The sequence below is a fragment of the Coloeus monedula genome, assembly GCF_965178545.1.
Source record: "Coloeus monedula genome assembly, chromosome: 6".
Classification (NCBI taxonomy): domain Eukaryota; kingdom Metazoa; phylum Chordata; class Aves; order Passeriformes; family Corvidae; genus Coloeus; species Coloeus monedula.
The window spans coordinates 29,634,273-29,657,422 of NC_138786.1; the positions used below are offsets into that span (position 1 = coordinate 29,634,273).

The window sequence follows — 23,150 nt, forward strand, 5'->3', positions numbered from 1 at the left end:
TTTCTGAGAATTCCAAAATAAATACGTCTTCTGTAAATGGTTTGTTTTAGTTGAATATGGATCGATACTTTCACTGTTAATTGCAAGTCAAAAATGTGAAGTCTTTCTGAAATAAATTTGATGTCCACAAGAACACTTTGGTATCCTCCCACCCACACTAAGTAGTAAAAAGGCAACTTCACAGATGGAATCCGTTACCTTCATAGACAAGTACCTCTCATTTTTAAGAAATGAAATTTGTATATTACACTCAAAAACCTAGCCAATATCCTTTTCATGTAATTGAGCCGCTGTGTACATTTTTTGTAGGGTTCTCTCTGCTCCTAAGAAAAAATAAGAGTTGTGGTGTTAAGTACTTTATCCAAACTGTGCATATGGAGGCATAGGACAGACCTAAGCTCTGTCGTGCAGCAGCTGTCTGTAGGCATCCTCTGAATTCACTGTCTGACCATCTGTGACAGAGCTGGGAAAGATCTGTGTTCTTCTGAAATTTCTAAGGAGCCAGTCAAGAGTGAGAACAGCCTTGTGGTATTTCTGGGAAGCTAGAATAATTCCTTGATCTCCACTTTTTTTTTTTTTTTGTGTTTCTTCCACATCAATAAACTTAATTTGAATTTTGACTGACATCTGTCAGCAGCTTCACTTTTGCTTTTCTTATCAAACAATTCTATTCAGAATTTCAACATATCTGAAACAAACTCGCTCTTGAAGCATCAGACATTAAACACAGTCTTGGTCTTTGACGTGATGATTCATCACCCAAGATGATCCCTTAATTTTAAGTACTATCCCATTTTGAACACTGTGTGTATTTCCTTATGACAGGACAAGGGAAACCTTAAGCTGTTTGAAAGAATGCAGGGTATAGCACATGGTTTTAAGTAGCTGCTTTTTGGTACATGTTTGCTTTCTGATTCTAGGATAGTTTGTTATGTTGGTGTGACTTTGATTGCCAAAAGGTTGCCACAGTTGACTGGCATGTCTGCTAATTGCTGGTTAATTGTCCAACTGCTAATGAAAGGTCTTCCTCAGACCCGAGCTTTTTGCAAATATGAAAAAGAAATAGTAACAGAACCTCATGCACTGAGAAACTATTCCAATACATAACAACTCAGAATTATATTGTTGGGTTTCATCACCGTTTCTTAAGATCAGAAAGAAGAGCTCTTGCCCACAGAACAGTAAATCTGTGTCCCAGTCTGTAGAATAGTCCTTATGGTGGTCATGGCAGCGTGGTGCAGCATCACTTAGGGTCCTCTTGGGAGGGAAGCAGCCAGAGGACACGCAGTCTTCCTATGAACCGTTTGTGTTACTGCCACACACAGCCCTTCCACTTTGCTTTCTAGAAGCATTGTTGTATTGCTCACACATTTATTGTAACACCATTTTTTATTTAAAACAAAAATACCCTCCCAAAATAGCAAGCATTGTCTAGTGCACATATGGGTTCCAAATTGTCTCTGAAATTCTGTATGTGCTTTGAATGCTGTATGCCTGTCATCACCCCAAGACAATGCCTTCTGTCTAGGATAATTTTTACAGCTACAAGCCAAGCTCTTAGTTTTCTGTACATCCATCTCTGATGTGTTGTCAAACATGCTCCAGGAATTTGCTTTGGCCATTGAGAAATATTAAGATCTGCTGTTTGTATAACAACTGGAAACATTTAAAATGCAAGCACAGCTTCCTCCTTGGCTATGCGTAGATTAATTGTTGAGATGTGTAGCAAAGCTCTACTTATGAGTAACAGGTAAATACTTTTACCACAAAGATTTTGTTTATCACAGCAATTTCTGTACTTAAGTTGGGGATTCCTGAGAGGTTCCTGGTATACTACAAAGAAATGCTAGTATGAGTAATTGCTGTAAGGATGGTACATATAAGGGTGGTGGGATGTATATGAACCAGGCCATGTGGTCCACCTACCACAAAAGCATTACAATTCCTGTTATTTCTCCTTTGTGAGTATGGGCCTATGGAAAGATGTTAGAGAATAGTCTTTAGTTCCTTTTGACTTTGCACGGTTCAAGGATCCTGAGAATAAGAAAAATCCTGTCACTTTGATTAATAGAACTCAATATGCCTAATTGTGCTTGTTGAAGTGTTGTCAGTCTTGCCCTGGATTTATTGATTTGCTTTTTCTTGTTTGATGTAATCAGTCACATAATGTGTGGTTTTGATATGATTATGGTCATCTGATAACCAGGGAATATTGCTAATGCTTCATCAGGTTACTGTGTAGTCAGAATCTTTGATCACCGGGTAAGCTGGGTCAAAGAACCCTAATATAAATGTAGCACATCAAAAAATGAACAGCTTTTTGATGGCTTTATTGGATGAGCTGTTATCTTGTGTGGACTTTCATCTACAACAGTGGAGGAATGCCCTCTTTCTGAGCAGCTGGCAACTTGTTCTGCTCACCTTAAGGTCAAACTCTGCAGTATTCAAGAAACTCCTGAGTTTTACTATTGTCAGCTGTAACTTGGTGTCAATTGTGCATCTAAGAACCTTTTAACATTTTTTCTGATGAATGAAAATACACCTCTCTACCTTTTTACAATATTTTAAATAAAATCTGATTTAAAAACCCCATAAAGCACCCCAGCTTCTGGTGTGGATTGTGCTGCTGCCTGTGAGGTTTTTATGTCTTTCTTACCTTCTACATTTTGCAGTACCAGCTTATTCCATGAATGCGTTGGTGTTATTTACTGTTTCATAAAGATGTCTTCATTGAAACCAAAACAAAAACAGTTTGGCTACCTTTTTTCATCATGAATTTCATGTTTATATTTGCCTGGAAACAGCTCCCACTGAACTAGCATTATTGTTAAATCTCTCTAAAGGTGGTTTCTTGAGTGACAAATGATGAATGTCATTCATATGATTTTATTCTTCCCTTTCCTTTTTTTGTTGTTGCCTAATACAGTTCCTGATTTGTTGCAGGCTTTCAAACTGATACGGTTTGGCAATGCCCTGTGTTGAGTACAGATGTAATTATATTTTTGACTTGGAGCATTTAACTGATTATGAAGAGTATAATAATCCATGCCTGAGCTAAAGGTTGTTCCAATGTCAGCAGTATGGTAGGATTTAGTCTGAAACCAGAGCTGAACCGCTGTGTTTTTCGCAGGAACTCACCTGAGCATTCTCCAGGAGCATTCATAGTGTTTTGTATGGATCACTAAAGCGATAAGACTTTTTTCACCCTGCCTAGGTGAAAGGATCGATTCTAAATATATCGGGGCTTTGGAGGCCTTTCCTCTCCCCTCCCCCATTATGCATTAGCTCTTTAGAGTTACTGTACTGCATGGCTTAAAATCCAAGAACTGCTGTGCTGTCACATCCATCACCTCCTCTAGGTTGATAGAAGAGGACAGTTGTTCAGCTTTATGGATTTGCTGAACCCGGACTTGTACCCAGTAATTAAGAAGGTATAGGTTCCAAGGTATATATATGTTTTAAATGTGCTGTTGCTGAATGGTTAGTAATAAGAGAGAAAATATTTGCTTATTACTAGAGGCAGTATTAATGGTTTTTGGTTTTGCTTCTAAGATGTGAAATTTTGAGCAGATCTTAAAGTCTGTCCTCTCCAGGATCTTATGCAACACTTAGCCTTCTGCGCCTCAAACAGATATTAGAATAAAGATGCAGTCCTACTGAAATGAGCAGCAGAGTACCCAACAGAAGGTAGGTAAAGGCTACATGCGGAAAGCCCGGACTTATTCCATGTGCAGATCTGTTAATCACTTTAAGTACTTTGAACGCAGGATCAAGAGCAGATTGCTCGTTATCTGGATACTTGAGGAGCAAAGCTGTGCTGGCTGACTATGGAAGGTAGAGCTAAAATTGCAAATTAGCTTCTGGCAAACTGCTACAATATGAGGTCTCATTTTGGAGCGAATTTTTGAAATCCTTTCCCAGATGCTTAGTTCTGTCCTCAAGACAGAATGCCAGTGTACTGCCAATAGGACTTAATAATTAAAAAAAGGATTGCTTGGCAATCTCAGTCCCTTGTTCCCTTTGCAGTAGTGCTGCTTTTTGGACTTGTTCGACAAACTGCAGACTTAATAGCGATCTTCTGTCTCTCTGAGACAATGGCAGCAGCATGAAGCAGTATATTAAGGCTATCTTTTTATCTAGCATCCAGTATTTACCACCTCCAGCATCTGAGCTGACATGTATCTTGGGAAGTTTTGCTTATTTATCGGAGGGGAAAGTAGGATTGGAACAACCAGAGTAAGTTCAGTGAAACCATCTTCTATGCAAGAATATTTTTGTTTCATCTATGAATACTTGTGTCCTTGAAATAAGGACTGTTCAAAAGCTACAGGACAATGGTTAATACTTGTATTGCTATAGTACCTTCTGTTTAAGAACCCTGAGGATTTCAGGATGCATTGCATTTCTTCAGAGTACAGTGGAATTTTTAATTATTTTTTCAGATAAGAGCAAGTAGAAAATGTAGTAATTGGCCCATGCAAGAAACAAAAGATGCTTATCTGATTTTTCTGAACTGGTCTTCATCTAAAAGTATTTCACAGCCTTGCAGTGGTTGAAACTGTTTGGTCTGGAAATAGATTTAGAAGGCAGTGAAAGGGATTTGTACAAAGTGCAAATTATACCTATATTGTGGAGAGACAAGTGAAAAATATTCTGTAGGGTGAAATTGTCTGTCCCAGTTTTGAAATTCCAGGCCCTTAGTGTGTCAGGGAAGAAATTAAAGTTAAAATAAAGCTTCTTCAGAGCTCTCCTCGCTTGCATAAGTATTCTGTGGTCTGAAAAACATCCCTTAGAAAACATACATGGTCGAGTAAAAAGATTCTTTGTTGAAAACAAAGTTTCCTGTAACAGATTGGCTCTGTTTTGGACATACTCTGCCGTGGGTGGGTGGCAGAGTCTGAATCCTGTGATATTACTCAGTCCTTTATCCTCTCTGGCAAACCTTCAACTTCAGTAAGCCTTTAGCTTTTTTTGGGAAATTTGTGTTAAACAATTTTTGGATAAATTTGGAATTGTTTGGAAATGGAAATATTTTCTGTTTCTTTCAACTCTTGCACTTGAGACTTCTGCTGTATTGGTGGCAGAAAGAGGCTTTAATGGTAGTACCTTCCCGTATGGGCCTGGATTGCTCTTAAATCATACCACGGAAACGACTTGCATTATTTAGAACTGAAACCCTGCTCAAGTTTTGCATTTAAGGATCTTGGAGTGAAACAGCATTGGTTTTCATAAAGGTTTTACTTTGTTCTTTTGGTAAAGTTTCTGTACCTGGGATTTGATGGACTCTGATCTATCTCTTTACAGTACTTGAATTATCTAAATGAAGGAAGTAGATGGGCTGATGCTTATTCACCATCTGACAGCTTCTGTATTTTGCATTTTGATATTTTGCATTTTGGTCAGTAAAGCCACAGTAGGCTGTTCTGTTTTTAGGATGGAGGAAGAAATAAAATGCATCCAATATTCCCACCCACAATGGTACTCCAGCCAATGGTCTTTCACATTCCAGCTACGACAGGGTAAGCATTAGTTCCCTTGTTTATAGTTTCCGGTTAGCCTTAGTGATGTTGAAAACAGTCATTGTACAGTAGCAGATGAGCAAAGGCCTGTGGGAAAACAAATCTGGTACTAGGCTGTTGTGTCCATTGGTGCTTCAGTTGCTCTGGAATGATCTGCAAAAACATCCAACTGTGTTAAAAAGGTGTGGTATTATTCTGGGAAAGAAAAGTTAGGCAGAACAGTGTCATTTCCTGTGAATTTGACTTCCCTTGCCATTTTTCAGCCTTTGAGGTCATAACTAGTGGTCCTCTCAGCTCTCTTCAATCTTAACAAAATGAGAATAGATGTGGTGAAGCATTGGAAGTAAAGCAGAAACCTTGTTTCGAGTCCAGATAAAAAGGGAGACTGGGGAAAAAACTTCACTGAGTCCATACAGCTAGTTATGATTTAAATATTAGAATTGAATGTTTCGACGGGAAATAAAATAACAAAGATGACATATTTAGCTTATTTATAGTCCTCCTGTAGTCATTCCCACCCATTGCTGTTGCTGCCATCTAGCTCTTGGCCTATGTCAGCAGCTGATATGGCCCTAAGCAGACAAAAGCACTACACAAAGTAATGGGTAGTGGCTGCTGGGAATGAGTGTGAGTGGGATACATTTACAGGCTGAGTGCTTTTGCTGGAGATCTTCCTCTTGTCTTGACTGCTTTCCGCCTTTGTAGAATGTTGGGTGGCGAAGCATTTGACCCACAGCAGTGCTCGTGTTGGTGGAGACTGAAACAGAACTACTGAAGTGCACTGACACTTAGAGGTGTTCATGTATTTCCACCACCTTTGAGGGTTTTAGGCCTTCTCAACCCTACATCGTCAAGGTGCTGTGTCTGTCTGGTAGCTGGCGGTCAGGGCCTCACCTGGGACATCCACCACCTGCTTTGTCTCCAGGTGCAGGAGCTCCCTTTAAGCTCAGGCTTACTTGAAGTACCTTTATAGTCAGTTTTTCTTACATTTCTGGCAAATGAGCTTCTGGTATTTTGTTCTCCCAACCTGTTTCAAAGCCCCAATATCCACCCTAGCATGCTAGAAACACTATTAAATGGTACATGTCTCTGTGAAAAATTGATAAAGCTTAAAAATATAACAATAAAATATATGAGTTAATGTTGCTTTATCACTAGGTAGTAGTTTTTTTCATGGTCTGCCTAGAAGTGTAGTATTTCAATAAAAGAGTAGTAGTTACTCTGGCACTAAAATCTGACTGTACTGTCTCCATTGGAGAGAAGTTACATGGAAGTTAAGTATGAAGCCAGCAATCATCCATCAAGTTAGAATTATATCCTGGTGTATCACAGATGACAAAGCCAGCTCTTTTCCCCCACAGTAAGTTTCCTCATCTTCTGGCCTTCTTCCTTACATATTTCTTTCTGTAAGTTTTCAGTTTTCATTAGACTCAGTCCTGCTCTTATTTCTTTTTCTATTTCTCCTTCACCTAATTATTGTGACCATTTCCATCAGGCCTGATGTTCATTAGCTAATAGCTTTCTATTCTTGTGAGCCAGGTTTACTGAGTAGCTTCATGCACCGATAATTGACTTGGTGTGAACTGTGAGCTGGACCACACAAGAGACTGTCTTAGAGTTTTTTTCAATTTTTTCACATTTCTTAATACACACTCACACACACACACATTCTCTGGACGGGGAAATGGAGCATGAAGTTGTTGATATAGGTGTTGTCCTTAGGTACAGGGGCGATGGGCATTTTGGTGGTTAACTCTTGTGGTGGTATTGCAGGGTAATCCTGCTTCCCTTCATATTCTTGTTACCAATTTTTGCCTTTTAAGTCAGAAACTTCTTTATTTTCTTGGTCTGCTGTGTGCCACATAAATTGGGAATACAACAGCAGAGTAGTTGAAAAAGCTGAAGCCAGCTTTTGGTATGCCTGGCTGTTCATACGATTTAGTGCAGTAGGCAGCAGCCCCTTTCCTCTACTTCAATGTGTAAAAGTGGGATATTTTTCCTGTGGAAGATCACACCGTAGTAGTTTCTTCCTGAATGTTGTTCTGCTTCTGAAGTGATGAGTCAGCTTATAGTACAAGCAAAGCAAAGGAGTATTCTGTTCAGGACTAAACTGTGCAGATTAACCTAATCCTTTCTCTAGGCTCAGAAACCAGAAAAATGCAATTATGACCATATTTTGCTGCCTTGATACTTAATTTTGACAGTTGAGGAGCCATTTTCTACTATCTATCTTTGATGTTGCTAGCAACTGGATCAGAATATGATAGAGAGTTTATTTTTCCTTACTTGCCGTTTCCCATTGCTTTGGCTCACTGGACGCTAAGAATGCTGTCGAAACTGTTCAAAAGTGTATCTGAAAACTAAAATAACTATTCTAAAAGAAACAAGCAAAAATCTGACAGTGGTACTGCGTTCCAGGGGAAATATCTGTTTGTGAAAGGAGATTATAATACATTTTCTCGTTCTGCTGGTGTAATGTGAGCAGAACAGAGAATTAAAGCAGCAGCTGTTAATTTCATTGCCAAATTTTTTTTCTTAATTTCACTTGTGAAAAATTTCGTTTGGTGAAAGCAGTCTACCTCTTTAAACTATCTTTTTGTGCCTACTAGTAGTATAGTGTTGGATTAAAAATAGGAGGTATGTGACTGAGGTTTTACTGTGACCAACTTGAAACCTAAGTAAAGATTCATTATATTTGTTTTAGTGATCGGATTGAAAGATTTGGTGCAGATGGTTTATCTGTTTGTGTAGGATAAAGGAGCATGTTTAGAAGGAGAGTAGATGGGTTTAAGAAGAAGAGAATTAAAGGAAAGGGGTAGAAATGTATGTATTCTGGCAAAAGGAAAGAGATTCAGACTTAGTGCTTCTAGCATAATTGGAAAGAGGAAAAACATTGTAATACAAATAAGCAGAATGAAAGGTATATGAACATTGCAGTTATTTGCATTGCAACACTATCGTAAAGTTCAAAATATTCCCAAAATAAAATTGGCTCAGCAGTTTTAAAGTTCCTAATGCAGTGGCTAAGAAGTAGAAGTGGTACATATGAGATGGGGTTTACCCAATCTCATAGGGTTTTTTTAAATATAGATACCAGTAGATCAAAGGATATACAGCTTTATGCCCCTCAAAGGTTATACATCTTTATACTCCTGTCTTTGTCTTGTCTTGGTGTAAGCTGCTCTTATGTCTTTCTGGTAGATACATGAGTAATGAAACCACGGCTGTATAATACCTGGAAATGACGTCTTCCTTGCATTAAGGCTTTGAGTGTTTGTCAGGGGTGTTCACCATTGACTTCTCAACTGATTCAATGGTTATTAAGGTGAGTGGTGCAAGATGCAATGAGAGATGACCTCCAGCTGGCTTTGTGGGCAAAGGGGCAATTTTAGAACTTATTTTGCAGTAGTACCAGTTTGACTTACATTAGCTGTCCTACTAATAGAGCAATATGTTTCTGACAACTTAATGATGTTCAGAACACTGAGGTAATCTTGCAACGATAACTAAGTTGGTTTTCACCAGATGTGTCTCTAACATCTTGTGTGTAGGGAAACTTCTGTAATTGAAACAGCTTGTTTATACCAGACCACAGAGATTCATGTGGTTTCAGTAAACACTTAGCACAGATATGCCTTTAGTTATGACAGGCTCCTGTGGAGGGTAATTCGGACATGTATATTAGACTTAGGCTTGGAATCCCTTTCTGTAGAGGCTTTGTCTTTTCTCTGATGGCTTGGAGCCTAGGAGGACTGCCTTCTGAGATGCTGTGAGTTGGCTTCATGTAAGCCAGCTTTCATTGTAATGATCCATGGCAGTAGAGGGGGGAGAAAGGGAAGGAGAAGACATTTACCTTTTGAACATGTAAGGCTGTGGCAGGTGTGCATCTGTTGCATGCATGCAAGACAGAATTTCATCTCTATAGTTTATTACTTGCCTCCAGGGCAACCGTTCTGTAGTTAATCTGATAATTTATGGCAAAGTTGTAACTTGGCTAGCATTTCATCTGTTAATTTTTGTAACTTCACTTTGTATTCTTTCAGAGTTCATTTGATGATTTGGTCCTCTGTTTTGCCACTTAGAACTAATCAGTGGTTTTGGTACTGTACATTATGTCCTTAATAACAAAATTTTAAATCTGCAGGCTTCAGTATTTTCACTGCAGTGATACCTCCTTCTGAAAGGCATCTATCTCCATAATGGCTTGTGATTATGAGACAGAAGATCCAGCAGTAGGAACTACATAAAGGCTGGAGGATATGATGGCATTTTAGAAATCTTAACCAAGTTGGTTTTTGTATTGCTTTGAATATTAAGGCAGATGTTTTTTGTCTTTCTAGTGAAGCATAATAATTAGGAACTCGGTGGAACAGGAGGAAGAGCTGACTCAGTGTCAGGTAACATTGTGTCAGTTGTACTTTGGGGGATCTGTTCCTATGATGTTTGTTTTCAGTACAAATCTTTGTTTAAGCAACAAAAGCATCTAAGTTGGCCCTGACTCTAGAAAAGAAACCCTCATTCTTCTTGAAGCCACTGATACACAGCTGTGACTCGTGAAACTGAGAATCATACGCTTTGGGATCTGTTATCACTAGGATCTGGATGCTTCTACAGACTAAATGACTTTAGGTAAGACTGATGTGGGAATCTGTGGAAAGCCTGCTAGCTATTAATGCACGTACAGAATGATACTAATAATGGGGAAGGTAAATTGGCTTCACCTGACCTCAAGAAGTTGGTTTCCATTGCTTTCAACTCTGCTAGAAAAGCTGCTAGCTCAAATCACAAACAAGCATAAGAGGATCCTGGGTACATCATCCATTCTTGCTCTTCCATACTAAGAAACCATCTTTAAATGGTACCAACATTGACAGAGTTAACACCCTGTCACTCTTCCTACAGATTGGAACTGGCATGCCATGCAATGTTGCCTTTCCTCTTTGTTACTGCAGCTTGTTTTGGACAGAGCAGAAGCCCAAGCATCACATAGATGGAAACCTCTATCAAAAAGTACTGAAAATATATCAATGACAAGTTAGGAAAATACCTTGATGCTTCTTGTAGGACACCAGAGATGTTCTTTGAGAATATGGAGGAAGCTCAGTAGACATTTTCATTTCAAACAAAAAAGACTGGTATTCATCATAACCTAGATAAGAGGAGGCCCAGTGCTTAATTTCTACCTTCATATCTCAGCTCTCTAACATGCCTTGATTGACTGTTGTCTGTCAGCACTTGCAGTCTGCCTGGCTCTCAAGGAATAAAACATTGGGGTCAAATCAAGGGTCAGTAATGACTCTTGAAAGTCCATGTGGTGATTGAGTTCTTAGTACACTCTCAGTGGTTTAAATTACACAGCTAAATCATATGTATCTGTATCTGGATGACTGCCTGATCTAGGGAAGGTCTTGCTGAGAGATACTAAGGCAAGTTTGATCGTATTCATTCTACACTGGGACATGTGGAGATATGGAAGAGCTGTCCTGCTGGACAGAACTTCTGTGAGCTGTAATTAATTTCTCATTGTCACGTGTTTATTTTCTAGAGGACAGGTTCCAAGTCCTTCAGGAATACATGAAAGCATATGTGAGCACAAATGGATTTTTACTCCTGTAAGGACATGCATGCATGGTATGCTTCACTGAAGGTTGCTAACCATTTTAATGTTACTTTAAGCCACTGTGCTTTCCTTTGCACTTGCAGTATGCAAAGAGCATGGTGATTTGCTATATTAAGTTGTTTATCTGCAGCATTTGGATGCTGAAAGCTGTCTGAATGTGTTTGTAGTATCTGATTTGCTTCACCCTTTGCACACTGCTGGTTGGCTCCTACCATGCTACTTAAGATCAGCTTTTAGCCTGTGCTACAGAGGAAAAAGCGGAGCAGTAGTACATAGCAGACCTTCATCTACAATTTGGCTGGCTCTGTGCACGCACACAGGAAGAGATTTTTTACATGGGCCTTGCTGAAACAGGGAAAGGCTAATCCACCCCTAAAAAGCTGACACATTCTTCATATTCCTGCTGGTTTGGATCTTGTTCTTCCTTGGTTGCTTGCAGACTAGGTTCAGTGTCTTTCCTGCCAAACAGTCTCTCTTTTGAAGGCTGGGAATGTGAAAGATTTTCTGTTAAATTTTCTACCTCTTTTAAACTTCTGTATCATGGGCAGATCTTTAAAATCAGCAGACAAGAATGAGATTTACTTCCTTGATGTATTAGCTATGTTTTGGCGTAAGTGCTTTATATTTGTGCCTGAACTTGTTTGTTAGTGTAGTAGGTTGACCCTGGCTGGATTCCAGCAACCCACCAAAGTCCCTCTGTCACTCCCCTCTGCACCTGCACAGGGGAGAGAAAATATAATAAAGGGTTCATGAGTTGCAATAAGGACCAGGAGAGATCACTCATCAAATACCATCACAGGCAAAACCAGACTTGAATTAGAGACATTAATTTAATTTGTTAACAAAAAAATCAGGGCAGGATAATGAGAAGTAAAAGATCTTGAAAAAGACACCTTCCCTCCTTCCCAGCTCTATTTCCTTCCCCCACCAGTGCAGGGAGACAGGGAATGGGGGTTATGGTCAGTTCATCACACGTTGTTCCTGCTGCTGCTTGGGGAGAGGAGTCCTTCCCCTGCTCTGGTGTGGGGTCCCTCCCATGGGAGACACTTCTCCATGGACTGCATAAATCTATCTCATGGGCAACGAACTCAACAAACTGCCACAACATGGGTCACTCTTCCTGCACTCTTCCCTCGTGGGGTGCAGTCCTTCAGGCACTGCTCCAACATTGGTCCGCCATGTGGTCCCAAGTCTTGCCAGGAAACCTCTCCACAGGTCTGCAGGTCCCTGCCAGGAGCCTGTTCAGTGTGAGCCTCTCACAGGGTCACAGCCTCCTCTCAGGCATCCACCTGCTCCGGTGTGGGTCTCCTCCATGGGCTGTAGGTGGATCTCTGCATCTGTGTGGTCCTCCCTGGGCCGCAGGGGCACCGCTGCCTCACCATGGTCTGCACCGTGGACTGCAGAGAAAGCTCGGCTCCAGTGCCTGGAGCACCTCTTCCCCTTCCTTCTGCACTGACATTGGTGTCTCCAGAGTCGTTCTCTCACTCTCACTTCCCTCTTCTCTTGATGCAATTACATTCTGCATGATAACTGGTTTTTTTTTTTATTCTTCTGAAATATGTTGTCACAAAGGTATTACCATCACTTCTGATTGGCCCACCCTTGGCCAGCAGCACATCCATCTTGGAGCCACCAGGGATTGGCTCTGCTGGACATCGGGAAAGCTTCTAGCATCTTCCGGCCCTCACACTACCAAAACCTGGCCATGCAGACTCAATACAGTTGGGCCAGATGTTGATTGTCTGGCTAGTGTTAGCTCAGTCTCAAATCTGTTAAAAGAGGGAAAGGTACTTTAACTCTGTAAGTGTAGGGAGTATGTTGCTTGTTTGTGTTTCATGTGTCTTGTTTGTTTTGTTATAGACTAATACGAGTGCAGAAGTAGTACTTGCAAGAGAGGACTTGACAGAGAATATTAAACAAGGTGTAATAACTGATTGTAGGTAAAACTCAGAAGCAAATGAGACCATGTTGATTAGCATAAGCAAAATGCATTTGCAGTGTCCTAGCAACCTTCTGTGTGTTCTCTGCAAAAGAGATTTTTTTTTTTTAAAGAGGAAACTGAAACGAATTCATATTTCACCTATTCTTCATTGAAATTCAAGCAAACACAAGAGGGGAGAGTCAAGGTTTTTGGTTTGAAAATCTGACAGATGGGCGAGGGAGACTCCTGGCAGTCACAAGTGAGCCTGTTGATACTGAATAATATAATAAAGGGAACTGTAACAGATGCTGGAAAGACTTACCATTCTTAAAACTAATTTTGAAAAATTTGGGTTGCAAGATTACTATCCCAAGCAATTATTACAAATAAATAGAAAAGGAGCCAAGGATGTAAATAAGGAATCAAGGACTTGCAATAAATCAGTCTCTTTTGTTGCCCTTCTCTGTGATCTTTTGTCATGGTAATTTTTCTTACTACCCTGCATCTGAGCAAAGAACAAGTTCTGGATACAAAATGCCTATGTAAGTACTAATTATTTTGTTAGAACTTAATACAAATCAAGGTAATTAGATTTAAATAACCCCTTACCTGTAAGATATGTACAAAGTATGTGATATATGGTGCTCGGTCCTGCTGTTGAGCTCATTCAGACAGAATATGATCTGTGAACAATAAATTTGTTTGTTCCTCATTGTGATTATGGAGGGAAGCAAAAAAACCCCCAACCCCCCTCCAACCCCATACTTTCTTGTCTCAAAGTTTTACTTTAACTTTACAACATCACTGTACATCTCTATATTACTGCATTTAAATTTAAAATTAGATTTTGTTATTCTGCCAGTTCTTTAGGCAGAATGGATACAAGCTAGAAAAAGAAGCACTATGTATGTTCTAGGAAGCTTTTCACTTTGCAATCAATGAGTGACTTGCTAGCAATTTCTTTTAGCACTTCTTCATCTGCTAGAAAGAAGTAGAAAAGTTAGACTTGAAGAAAAGGCCCAAGGAAGGCACCTTCTGTACCTTGGTTTCTGGTGGTGGCTCTGTTGTGCACTGAAGTATTGCTCTAAAAATGCACATGCTTTTGCCAAAATGAAGAGAACAGTAACTCTAGGCCTCAATCTCTTTTCTCTGTAATTTGGAAATGGAGCATGTTAGAAGAAATTTTGCAAAAGAAGCAAGAACTAGGAGCTTAACCACAGGTGTAGTTTCTTCACAGCTTGAGTTGTCCCACAAAAATATTTGGAGTAGTATTTTGTGAATTCTGAAGCCTTGTAAAAGGGTAACTGACTTTTTTAAATTTTCAAAGAACAGTTTCTTTAACTTTATTGCTAAACTAAAATCAGTTTTTAAACATTGTAAATGTGTGTTACTTATTATGTAGAAGGGTTCAAATAACACTTATTTTTTATTTGGTAGGAAACCCCATTTTGATTATTAGAAGGAATGATACTCCCCCCACCCCCCCAAAAAAAAAAAGAAAAAAAAAAGCTGTGTTAGCTTGAGGCTGACATTTGAGTCTTTTCATGGACTGCTGAAAATGGACCTGAAGATGATTTTTATATGTTCCGTAATTTTTGCAGCATGTTTGCCTTTCATAGTGTTTTGTTTTTTTTTTTTTTGATCCACAGTTGTTTGGTTATGGGGTTTTTTTGGTTCAGTTTGGTTTTTTTGCAATTGATGTATCCATAGAAAAAGGAAAAAACATTCTCATGTTTTCTAAGAACCTCTGTCTGTAGTGTCTGTAATGACATTAAAAACGGAGTAGCTGCATAATGATGGTGTGTGACTGGCTTGATGATTTTTGATGTGAAGTCTTTAGAATAATAGTAATACAAATTACTTTTTTCTTCACGGTGCTTTACAAAGTGGCTGAAAATAATTTCGGGGTCTTATGGTTACATTAGTTATGGAAGTTTAGTGCCCTCATATTCTGTTGCTTTGTTACATTGCTTAGTGCAAAGTTTGGTCACTTTGCACTAAGATAAAGAAAGAGGATAATGAGATGCTGCTAAAGCAGAGTGGATACTTGTGGGCTCTGGTTTACACTCGATGGTGTAACAGTACAACTTCCGGCTACAGAGGAAAATGTCTTATATCACAGCATTCTTGAGTTCTGCCTCAAGGTGTTTTTAAAGTTCTTGGGTATGGACTCCTTTGCCACTGAAACAGAGCAGAAAAAAGTAGTTTAATAATGGTGGGGGAGGGATTCCGTGGGGAATTTCGTATATGAATTCTGGAATTGGGCATGTTATTACTGATCATAAATATATTTTTTAGTAGTCCCTTAAAAGAAATTTGTGCATAGAGCTTCTACTCCTAACACATATACATGAAGGGTATATCCTGCCTGTGTGTGTGTATCCGGATTTTAAAAAAATAAAGTCCTCTAAGCAGTTCAAGAAAAAGATGCTATTACTGGCTTGCTGAGAGAGGATTAATTAGGAAATGTCTTCCCTTATCTGGATTTCTAGAAGTTACAGTGGTTCACTTCCTCTTAGCAGAGCATTATTATATAGAATGACACTAGGCACTATATTAAATAATTATCTTATTACGTATTTGTTCTGTGGGACTTGGTACTTTGGTTAAATTTGAAGTTATTTGCTGGAGAACTGTTCAGTTGTCAGATGAAGGGATCAGCCTGAAATAACTTGTAACAGGGTATGGTATGTTTGAATAATGAAAAGTCAGGGAAAATCTTGAAATTTGGGGATTCTCCAGGAGAATCTTTTTTTCATAAATACTAGCTTTACTCTGCATACCTTTTATTCCCCCCCTCCCTTTTCTCCAGTACTGATACTCGAAAAGGTGGAAAATGGAGATCTGAGCAACAAGATGTTGAAGATCACGGATTTCGGCTTGGCCAGGGAATGGCATAAAACTACCAAAATGAGCGCAGCTGGGACATATGCCTGGATGGCTCCTGAGGTCATCCGCTCTTCCATGTTCTCCAAAGGCAGCGATGTTTGGAGGTATTGATTTGGCGTTAAGTGATTGGATGCTAAAGAGTAACTAGACCTTCCAGGAAACCTCTTATGTGTAAGAATGAGTAATGGTGAACCAAATATTAAAATTCAGGTCTTAAGAGCACTTTATCTACCAGCTTTCCATCTGTCAGACTTATCTCAGACTTACTGTTACTGTAGAAAGTAAGTGGTGGACCAGCTACTGCATGCCTCTTAACTTTTGTTGTTCTGTAAATTTTCATTCAGATTATTCTGGGATTCATAATCCAAATCCCCTTTGCTTTATCTAAACTAAACTTTTTGTGCTTATTTGTCTATTGGTTGACATAATCAAAGGCCATAATACAATCTGAGAAGTACTTTATTTTTTTACTGTTTTACCAACAAGATAATTTTGAGATATTTTGATTTGGTAGCAGTCTGTCCCTGATGTATGTGTACACTGTGCTTAATTGAATTCCTCATCCTGTTTCAATCCATATACTATATTTTTCGCTTTAATAATAATTTTATTAATTATTTCTACCCTTCTAATCTTTCACATAGTAGATATGTGAAAGAGATGGTAGATCTCATATCTGGGTCCATCTGAGTATGTAATCCATAAATAATAACTTGCATGTATGTATTGTCTTTTTCATTCATGCATGGGGATTTTTTGTGAATGAATTAATTTGGTGGGGAGGAGTGTAAGGGTTGGCCCATATCCTTCCAGAAACTGACTTTGAATACCATGATTAAGTGGATTGGTAAATATAGAATTCAGTAAATAGCTCCAGGACGGCGACTTTTCTGCGTGCTGGATGACTTAGAATTAGTACTGAACATCTGAAACAGATGAAATAGAGAGAATTTTGTTTTTCCTGTGGAGAAAAAGGTGTTGAAATGTCAGGGTCTTTGTCTTTAGAGTAGTAAGATTCTCTCGCTGGCCACTAATGCTCCTGCACAAGTAAGTGCATGCTGTAAAACCTGTCAGGATAAAGAAATAGCCCAGATGGTAGGCTTGTCTGGCTGTTAGGGCAGATATTTGGTGTGGGGATTTTAATTTTCCTTGTCCAGTTTTGCTGAATAGATAATGTGTTGCCTTGTGATAAGTCTGTGAACTTGTATTTTGCGCACTAATAGTGTGGATAATATTCTGGCTCTGTAATTAAATGTGGTAGCCTCTGTAGTTAATCTGAGACAAACTGAGCAAGAACCAGGCTTTTATTTGGAATGAAGTCTGGCAGAAATGAAAATCTTAAGGATGTGCACCTTTTCTGTGCACGTGATGATAGTACTGGTTTGTACACAGCTTGTCAAGCTAAAATCTAGACTTGCTGTTCTCTGAAACAGTGCTAGGAAGGGCCTTTAAGGATAACCTTAGGGAAAGGGGGAACAGTTTTACTGTAACTTTACTAACCCACGCATGCTGTGAACAGATCAGTAGATGTTCTGTACCAGTATGAATTCATTTTTTAAAAGTTAAGAATTATTCAGTCAGTTGGTGATTTTCGTGAAGGTAGCACAAGTGCCTTCTATACCTGTGCAAATGTCATTGCCTTAAGGACTGTGAATCACTTCAGGATTTAAGGACTCTAAATAACTTAAATTATTTGTTTGTTTTTCAGAATACTTTATTTCTACTTTTGAGATTCCTTCATCACTTTCTCTTGTCAGTTACCAGTCTTCTCTTGAAAACACGTTGAGTTCCTCATAATACTCTCCCTTAAACAGAGAGTCATCACCATTAAGACAACTTTTGTACTGTCTCTGAATAAGCCTTTTCTTTTTGGCGGCTAAAACCTCTTTATTTGTAGTTAAACAAACTGCAAAGAACATGTATGCAGAGGACAAATGCTTGCCAGTGCAATCACTACTAGTCTGTCAATGATTCTAAGCCCTAGATTTTATAAAAGCAGTCATAGTATTGTATAATAAATCCTGTCCCCACCCAAGGATGCAACCTGAAATTCTTAACAGGATGAACTTTTTTATCCTATTAGACTTGCCCCTCCTCTTGTCCACTTCAACCACTTGGTTAATCACTGGAGTCATAGGGGGTTTTTTTGCCTGACAACCTTCCAGTTAGTCTATGCACCATCAACAGAACTGTCTCTAATGTTCACAAACCCTTTTATTTCAACACCTTTTCTTTAAAGCTTATTAGAATAATACTGCTGGCTGAACTGTTGCCCAGCCTTTGATCAAGAATCTTGTTCTCCTTGTGTTCTTGCTGCACCAACAGGTGAAGAAGATGCTGAAAAAGATGCATGCTAGGACTGAAATTTCCTGAGTCAGTCTTATAACTAACTGCTGCTTCATCTTTTCGAAACATGTTTCAAGCTCCATTTAAAAAGCTCTAGCTGTTTACTCTAGAGTAGGGTTGGCAAAGAACTTAAAAAGAGTGAGGAATGGCCACACATGGTATTTGTCACCAGGGTCTGGGCCACTGTGAAGCTTGTTCCATAGTACCAGTACTTAGTAAATCTTGCTAGTGAAAACTTGTTGCTGTGAATTTTACTGTGCCATACCCACAAGCTCTAGATATACAGTAGAAACTTTGTGCTTATATTGCACAGAGGACAACAAAACTACAGTTTTATTTCAGTAAGTCAGTTCCTGTAAATCTGTTTATGTGTTTGTATTTGCTTTGGATTTACAGGGGTAAAGTCGAAGCATGGATGTTGCAGCTTATTCAGTACTGTACTGTAAGCTAATGTTAGTAGGCATATAAATAAAATTTTCCTGTCATTTGACTGTTTAAATATATTTCTTGTTTGTTACACACTTCATTTTTTACTTGTGCTGCTTGAAAGATAGTCATATTGTCAGTACTGTTGGTATCTGGAATATAAAGGCACCATACAACCTTCATCTGAGTTCTCTATGTTCCTCAATTTAGATGTTTTTAAGTTACATCTACTCTGAGACCAGTGAAATAATTGAGAATTTAATTTCCATTTAGGAATGGAATACCAGCTCTAGCTAAAACCATCAGATTAGCAGATCAGGACGTTTCAGGCATTCAGTGCTGGGTGTAGAAACTTCAGTCATTAGAATATTTTGTTTTAATCGGGTGTTGGTCAAGCACTTCCATCCACAACTGACCACTTGTAGGCTTCTGTAGTCTTCTGTGTGTAATGAAGCACTGGCAAGACTTTAGTACCTGGCAGATAAGTGCTGACTAGCAATATTAGCAGAAACTCACCTAGGAGAAGCACATGCAACTGATTGATGTGAAATGGGCAGGAGAGGTCATCTCTGGAGCTGCCAGTTCATTAACATGCAAAATTCCAGCTGCTAATAGCCATAAAAATGTGATAAAGTTTGGGTTGGTTTTTTTCTTAACAAAGGTAATGTTCTGTTTTCTCTTGGAACTGGGATCTCCTTGTTGGGCTGATAATTCCTTCCTCATGGTAAGTGTTGAACCTGGAGAAATGGATAAGAGAAGCTTATGGCACAAATGCCATGGAACAGTACCAGTGAGAAAAAAACCAGTTGTTTTTTAAAAGTTCATAGACTAACAAGGGAGGTGGCAAAATCACATGTGAAATCCTGCAGACCTCCAGCCTCCCTCGCCCTGAAAATCCAGTGTGTAGGATTGAACCTGATGTTAAATGGCTTAAGGGATTACTGGATCACTGAAAGATGGTTAATTATTCACACAAGTGTCAGTTGACTGGGATGCATGGGTTGTGTCACATGGTTCATTTTGTAATTGAAGTCCAAAAATTACTACTAGGTGCTGGAAAAATAAATGAACTTGATCACTTCTTCTTTCTCCCCACTGAGAATGAGTAGAGGCCCTTGTTTCTTTCTTTCTATGCCTTTTTTTTGTAGAAGTCTTCTGACTCTGGCTTTTTCCTTTGTACTTGCCAGTCTTCTGCTTGAGAGTTAATAGAAAACACTGTGTTCAGCACCTCTCTTGGTGTTTATTCACTTGGGATTATTGTTCAAGTGCCACAAAGCAGTATTCCCTAGTTCTGTGGAAGCAGTATTCTCAGCAGTGAGCTGTAGGTGTGGTGGCATTGAGCTTCGTCAGAAGCAAAATGACCTTTCCTGCAACACACACTTCTAGTGTCACATTAGAAGAAACACCAATCTGTCTATTCCTTTTTCCTTTAAAAATTACCCTGCAGAAGAAGTGCTTTGAGCACATCAGTAGTGATTTATCCAGTACTAGTGTTAAAGTAATAATACAACTCTTTGGTAGATTTTACTACCTTTTGCTATCAACAGTCATATCCAAACTGAAGAGTAACACGAATGATCAATCAGATTTAGACCGTTCAAATATACATTCAGCCCAGTTTTCATTTTCTTTGAGTGTTTTATAAATCCTAGAAGGCCAAAAAGAAAATGGGAACTCCTTAGACTCTTAATTTATTTTTTTCAAATAATGCTCTTGAGACTGTAAGAAATAATAAATTATAATATCAAGAGTATGAATTACATAGGAAAAAAGCAAAAGATCGTGTAGGTCAAAAAAATATTCTGCTTAATAAAGTAAAATAGCTGTGTTAGCAGCAAAGGTTGGATCTTTAGTGACTAAAATCCAGTATCTAAGTGGGAAAAGTGCTGTTAAGGATGTCCATCTAAGGTTAGCAGCAGTTACAGTGAATGTTAAAGGTGTAGTGGAAGGGAGATTGCAAGAGTACAAGTTGTGATAATGTACTCCCAAAAGGATAGGGAAACGGTTGATTTGAAACAAGAAAAGCTTAATATTTTAGCTTCAGACTGTTTCATGGAGCAGCTATTTAAGGAGCTTGTAGGAAGAGAAGCAATTTTTCATTCCGTCTTCAAGTGTGCTTAGGAGGGCTTCAAGGTTGTATAGTATGACATGGTCTAAATATATGTAACTTAGATTTTGTATCTTTGCAAGCACAATTAAGAAAAATTAATCTGTTACAGTAGTGTTTAATCTCAACATTACTGACCTTGGGAATTTTGTGTAAAAACAACAAAAGGGGAACACGCAACATGGGTATCTTTTAAGGATGCTGTTTAAGCTCTGAGTGAATGTATGGGAAAGCCTTTAGAAGAATGAAAAAGACTACTGAAAGGCATATTTTTAAAAGCTCAATCTGTATCCATATGAGGAAAATTATGCATGGACTTGAGCTCTGGCAAGTTGAACATAAAAAAAAGAAGATAAAAGGGTTTGGAGGAAAGTCTTCTTAAAGCATAAAACTGAATCACTTGCTTTCAAATGCAGCAAAGGTGAGAGCCCTGCAGGAGAACATACAGTCTGGAGGAGAGCAAAATGTAAGAATGCAAAGAAGATGAGGCTATACTAGAAAAAAACATCAGTGACTTGTGTCTGCTAGAATAGAGCAAAGAGAGGCATTTTAAGCTGAAAGTTTCTCTTTAAGGGAGTCAAGCCTGGAGGACATATCTTACTGAAGTAAAGTTCACACAGGTGTTAAAACTGACTGATAATATGAGCAGTAACATTTCCTGAGATTTGCAGTAACACCCAAGATTTCTACAAGAACATGAGAGTCAGCTGAGTTAATGGCTGTGCTGTGTAATCTGTTGCTTAAAGCTGCTATAGTACCAGAGAAATGGAAGGCAGCAGACATGGTGGCAGGTCTTAAAAGAGCTTCCTGAGGATTAGCAAGTACGATTTTGAGTTCTTCTAAATGGTAGAAGCAGCCCTGAAGAGTAGGGAGCTGGTGGACATGTGAGCACAGCTGGGGAGGAGTCAGCTTTTGTAGAAGAAAATGTAATACCTTGTGAAAAGTGAAAATGCTTGAAGGAGATACGACTATGTGGATAAGTGGTGAGATTGCTTATACTGTATTTGGATTTATAAAGACTTTAAGCAAAATCTTTCATCATAAGCTTTTAAATAAAGTAAATTGATGTGAGAAAGGAGTGCAAGTATTTTTCTTGTCATTTAATCAGTTCTTAATTACTAGAGGAATAAATTAGTTTTCTTGGTGGGGAATTCTGTGTTCAACACAATCATAAGTGATTTGAAAAAACCAATAAATTGTTAGGTAGCATGGTTGATGATAACCAAGTTATTCAGGATAAGAAAGATTAATCTACTGCAGAGAGATGAGGAAAAGTTTTACTATAATGAACGATAAAATAGACGGTAGTGGTAATAAATACAAAGTAGTACCCATGGGAGAATTTCATATGGGCTCTAAATTTCACTGTTGTGGTTCAGTAAAAACACATTGGAGCTACTATGCATAACTTAGCTCATTTTATGAAGAGTGAGGCAACTGGCAAATGAAAATTTAGTAGGAAAGAAAGAAAAGAAGCAATACTGCTTGTGCCTCTCCCCATATCTTTAAAACTTTGTGATTTTGCTCATTCTAACAGAAGATGTCAAGGTTAATGAAAGAGATAAAATGGCTTGTGTTCAGGATAGTAACTAGATTAGGACTTATCTATATTAGGATTTGGGGGTCTGGAAAGAAGATGATTTAGGCAGGATGTGTAGGAGCCTGTGAAATCATTGATGGCATAGAAGGAGCTAATAGGGAACATATGTTTACTCTTTCCTGTATTGAAAGAACTACAGGGAAGCCAATGAAATTACCAAGTGACAAGCTCAAAACACATACATTAAAGTATTTTTTGGCAATGCATCATTAAATTTGTGGAGTTCACTACCACAGAATATAGTGGATGGTAAATGGGTTCAGAAGAAAGTAAGAGATCAATGGAAGAAAAAACTGTCAGGTCACTGAGTATGAAGGAGCAGTTTCTGTTTTGGGTTTCCCAGAAGCAGAAAAAATATTCTGAGGTTATGTTTTTCCTTATATACTTTGGGGGAGAACACTCCTGGAACTATTTCCATAACTTCGTAGGTAGTATTTTGTAGAACATCTTAAGAACAGCTTAATTCTGAAGAAGTATTTTTGACTTATTTTTAGAAATCACAAACTGCCAAACAAGCCTTCTTCATATTTTTGGGTGTTTTCAGAGCTTCTGTTTTGAAGCTAAATTAGAAGATTTACGGTTTTCAGATTATTCCCAGTTTTCAGAGAGAAAATTATTTTTGCCTAAAAGGTGAAAATGTCATCTTATTTCAGACTTACTAAAAAAAGCAGGCAAAATAAGGCAGATCACCAGCTTGGCAGTCATGATAAGCTTGTTCTGAA

At 38.6% G+C, this 23,150-nt stretch overlaps 1 protein-coding gene across 1 annotated transcript in view; it reads left to right on the forward strand.

Moving 5' to 3' along the window:
- The window catches only part of MAP3K9 (mitogen-activated protein kinase kinase kinase 9), a gene marked incomplete at both ends in the record, with an annotated part of 52,653 nt that overhangs the window by 11,737 nt on the left and 17,766 nt on the right, over positions 1-23,150 (forward strand). The window contains one exon of the mRNA XM_082283870.1: positions 15,873-16,053. Coding sequence (XP_082139996.1) covers positions 15,873-16,053 — 181 coding nt within the window. The remainder of the gene's footprint in view (positions 1-15,872; positions 16,054-23,150) is intronic.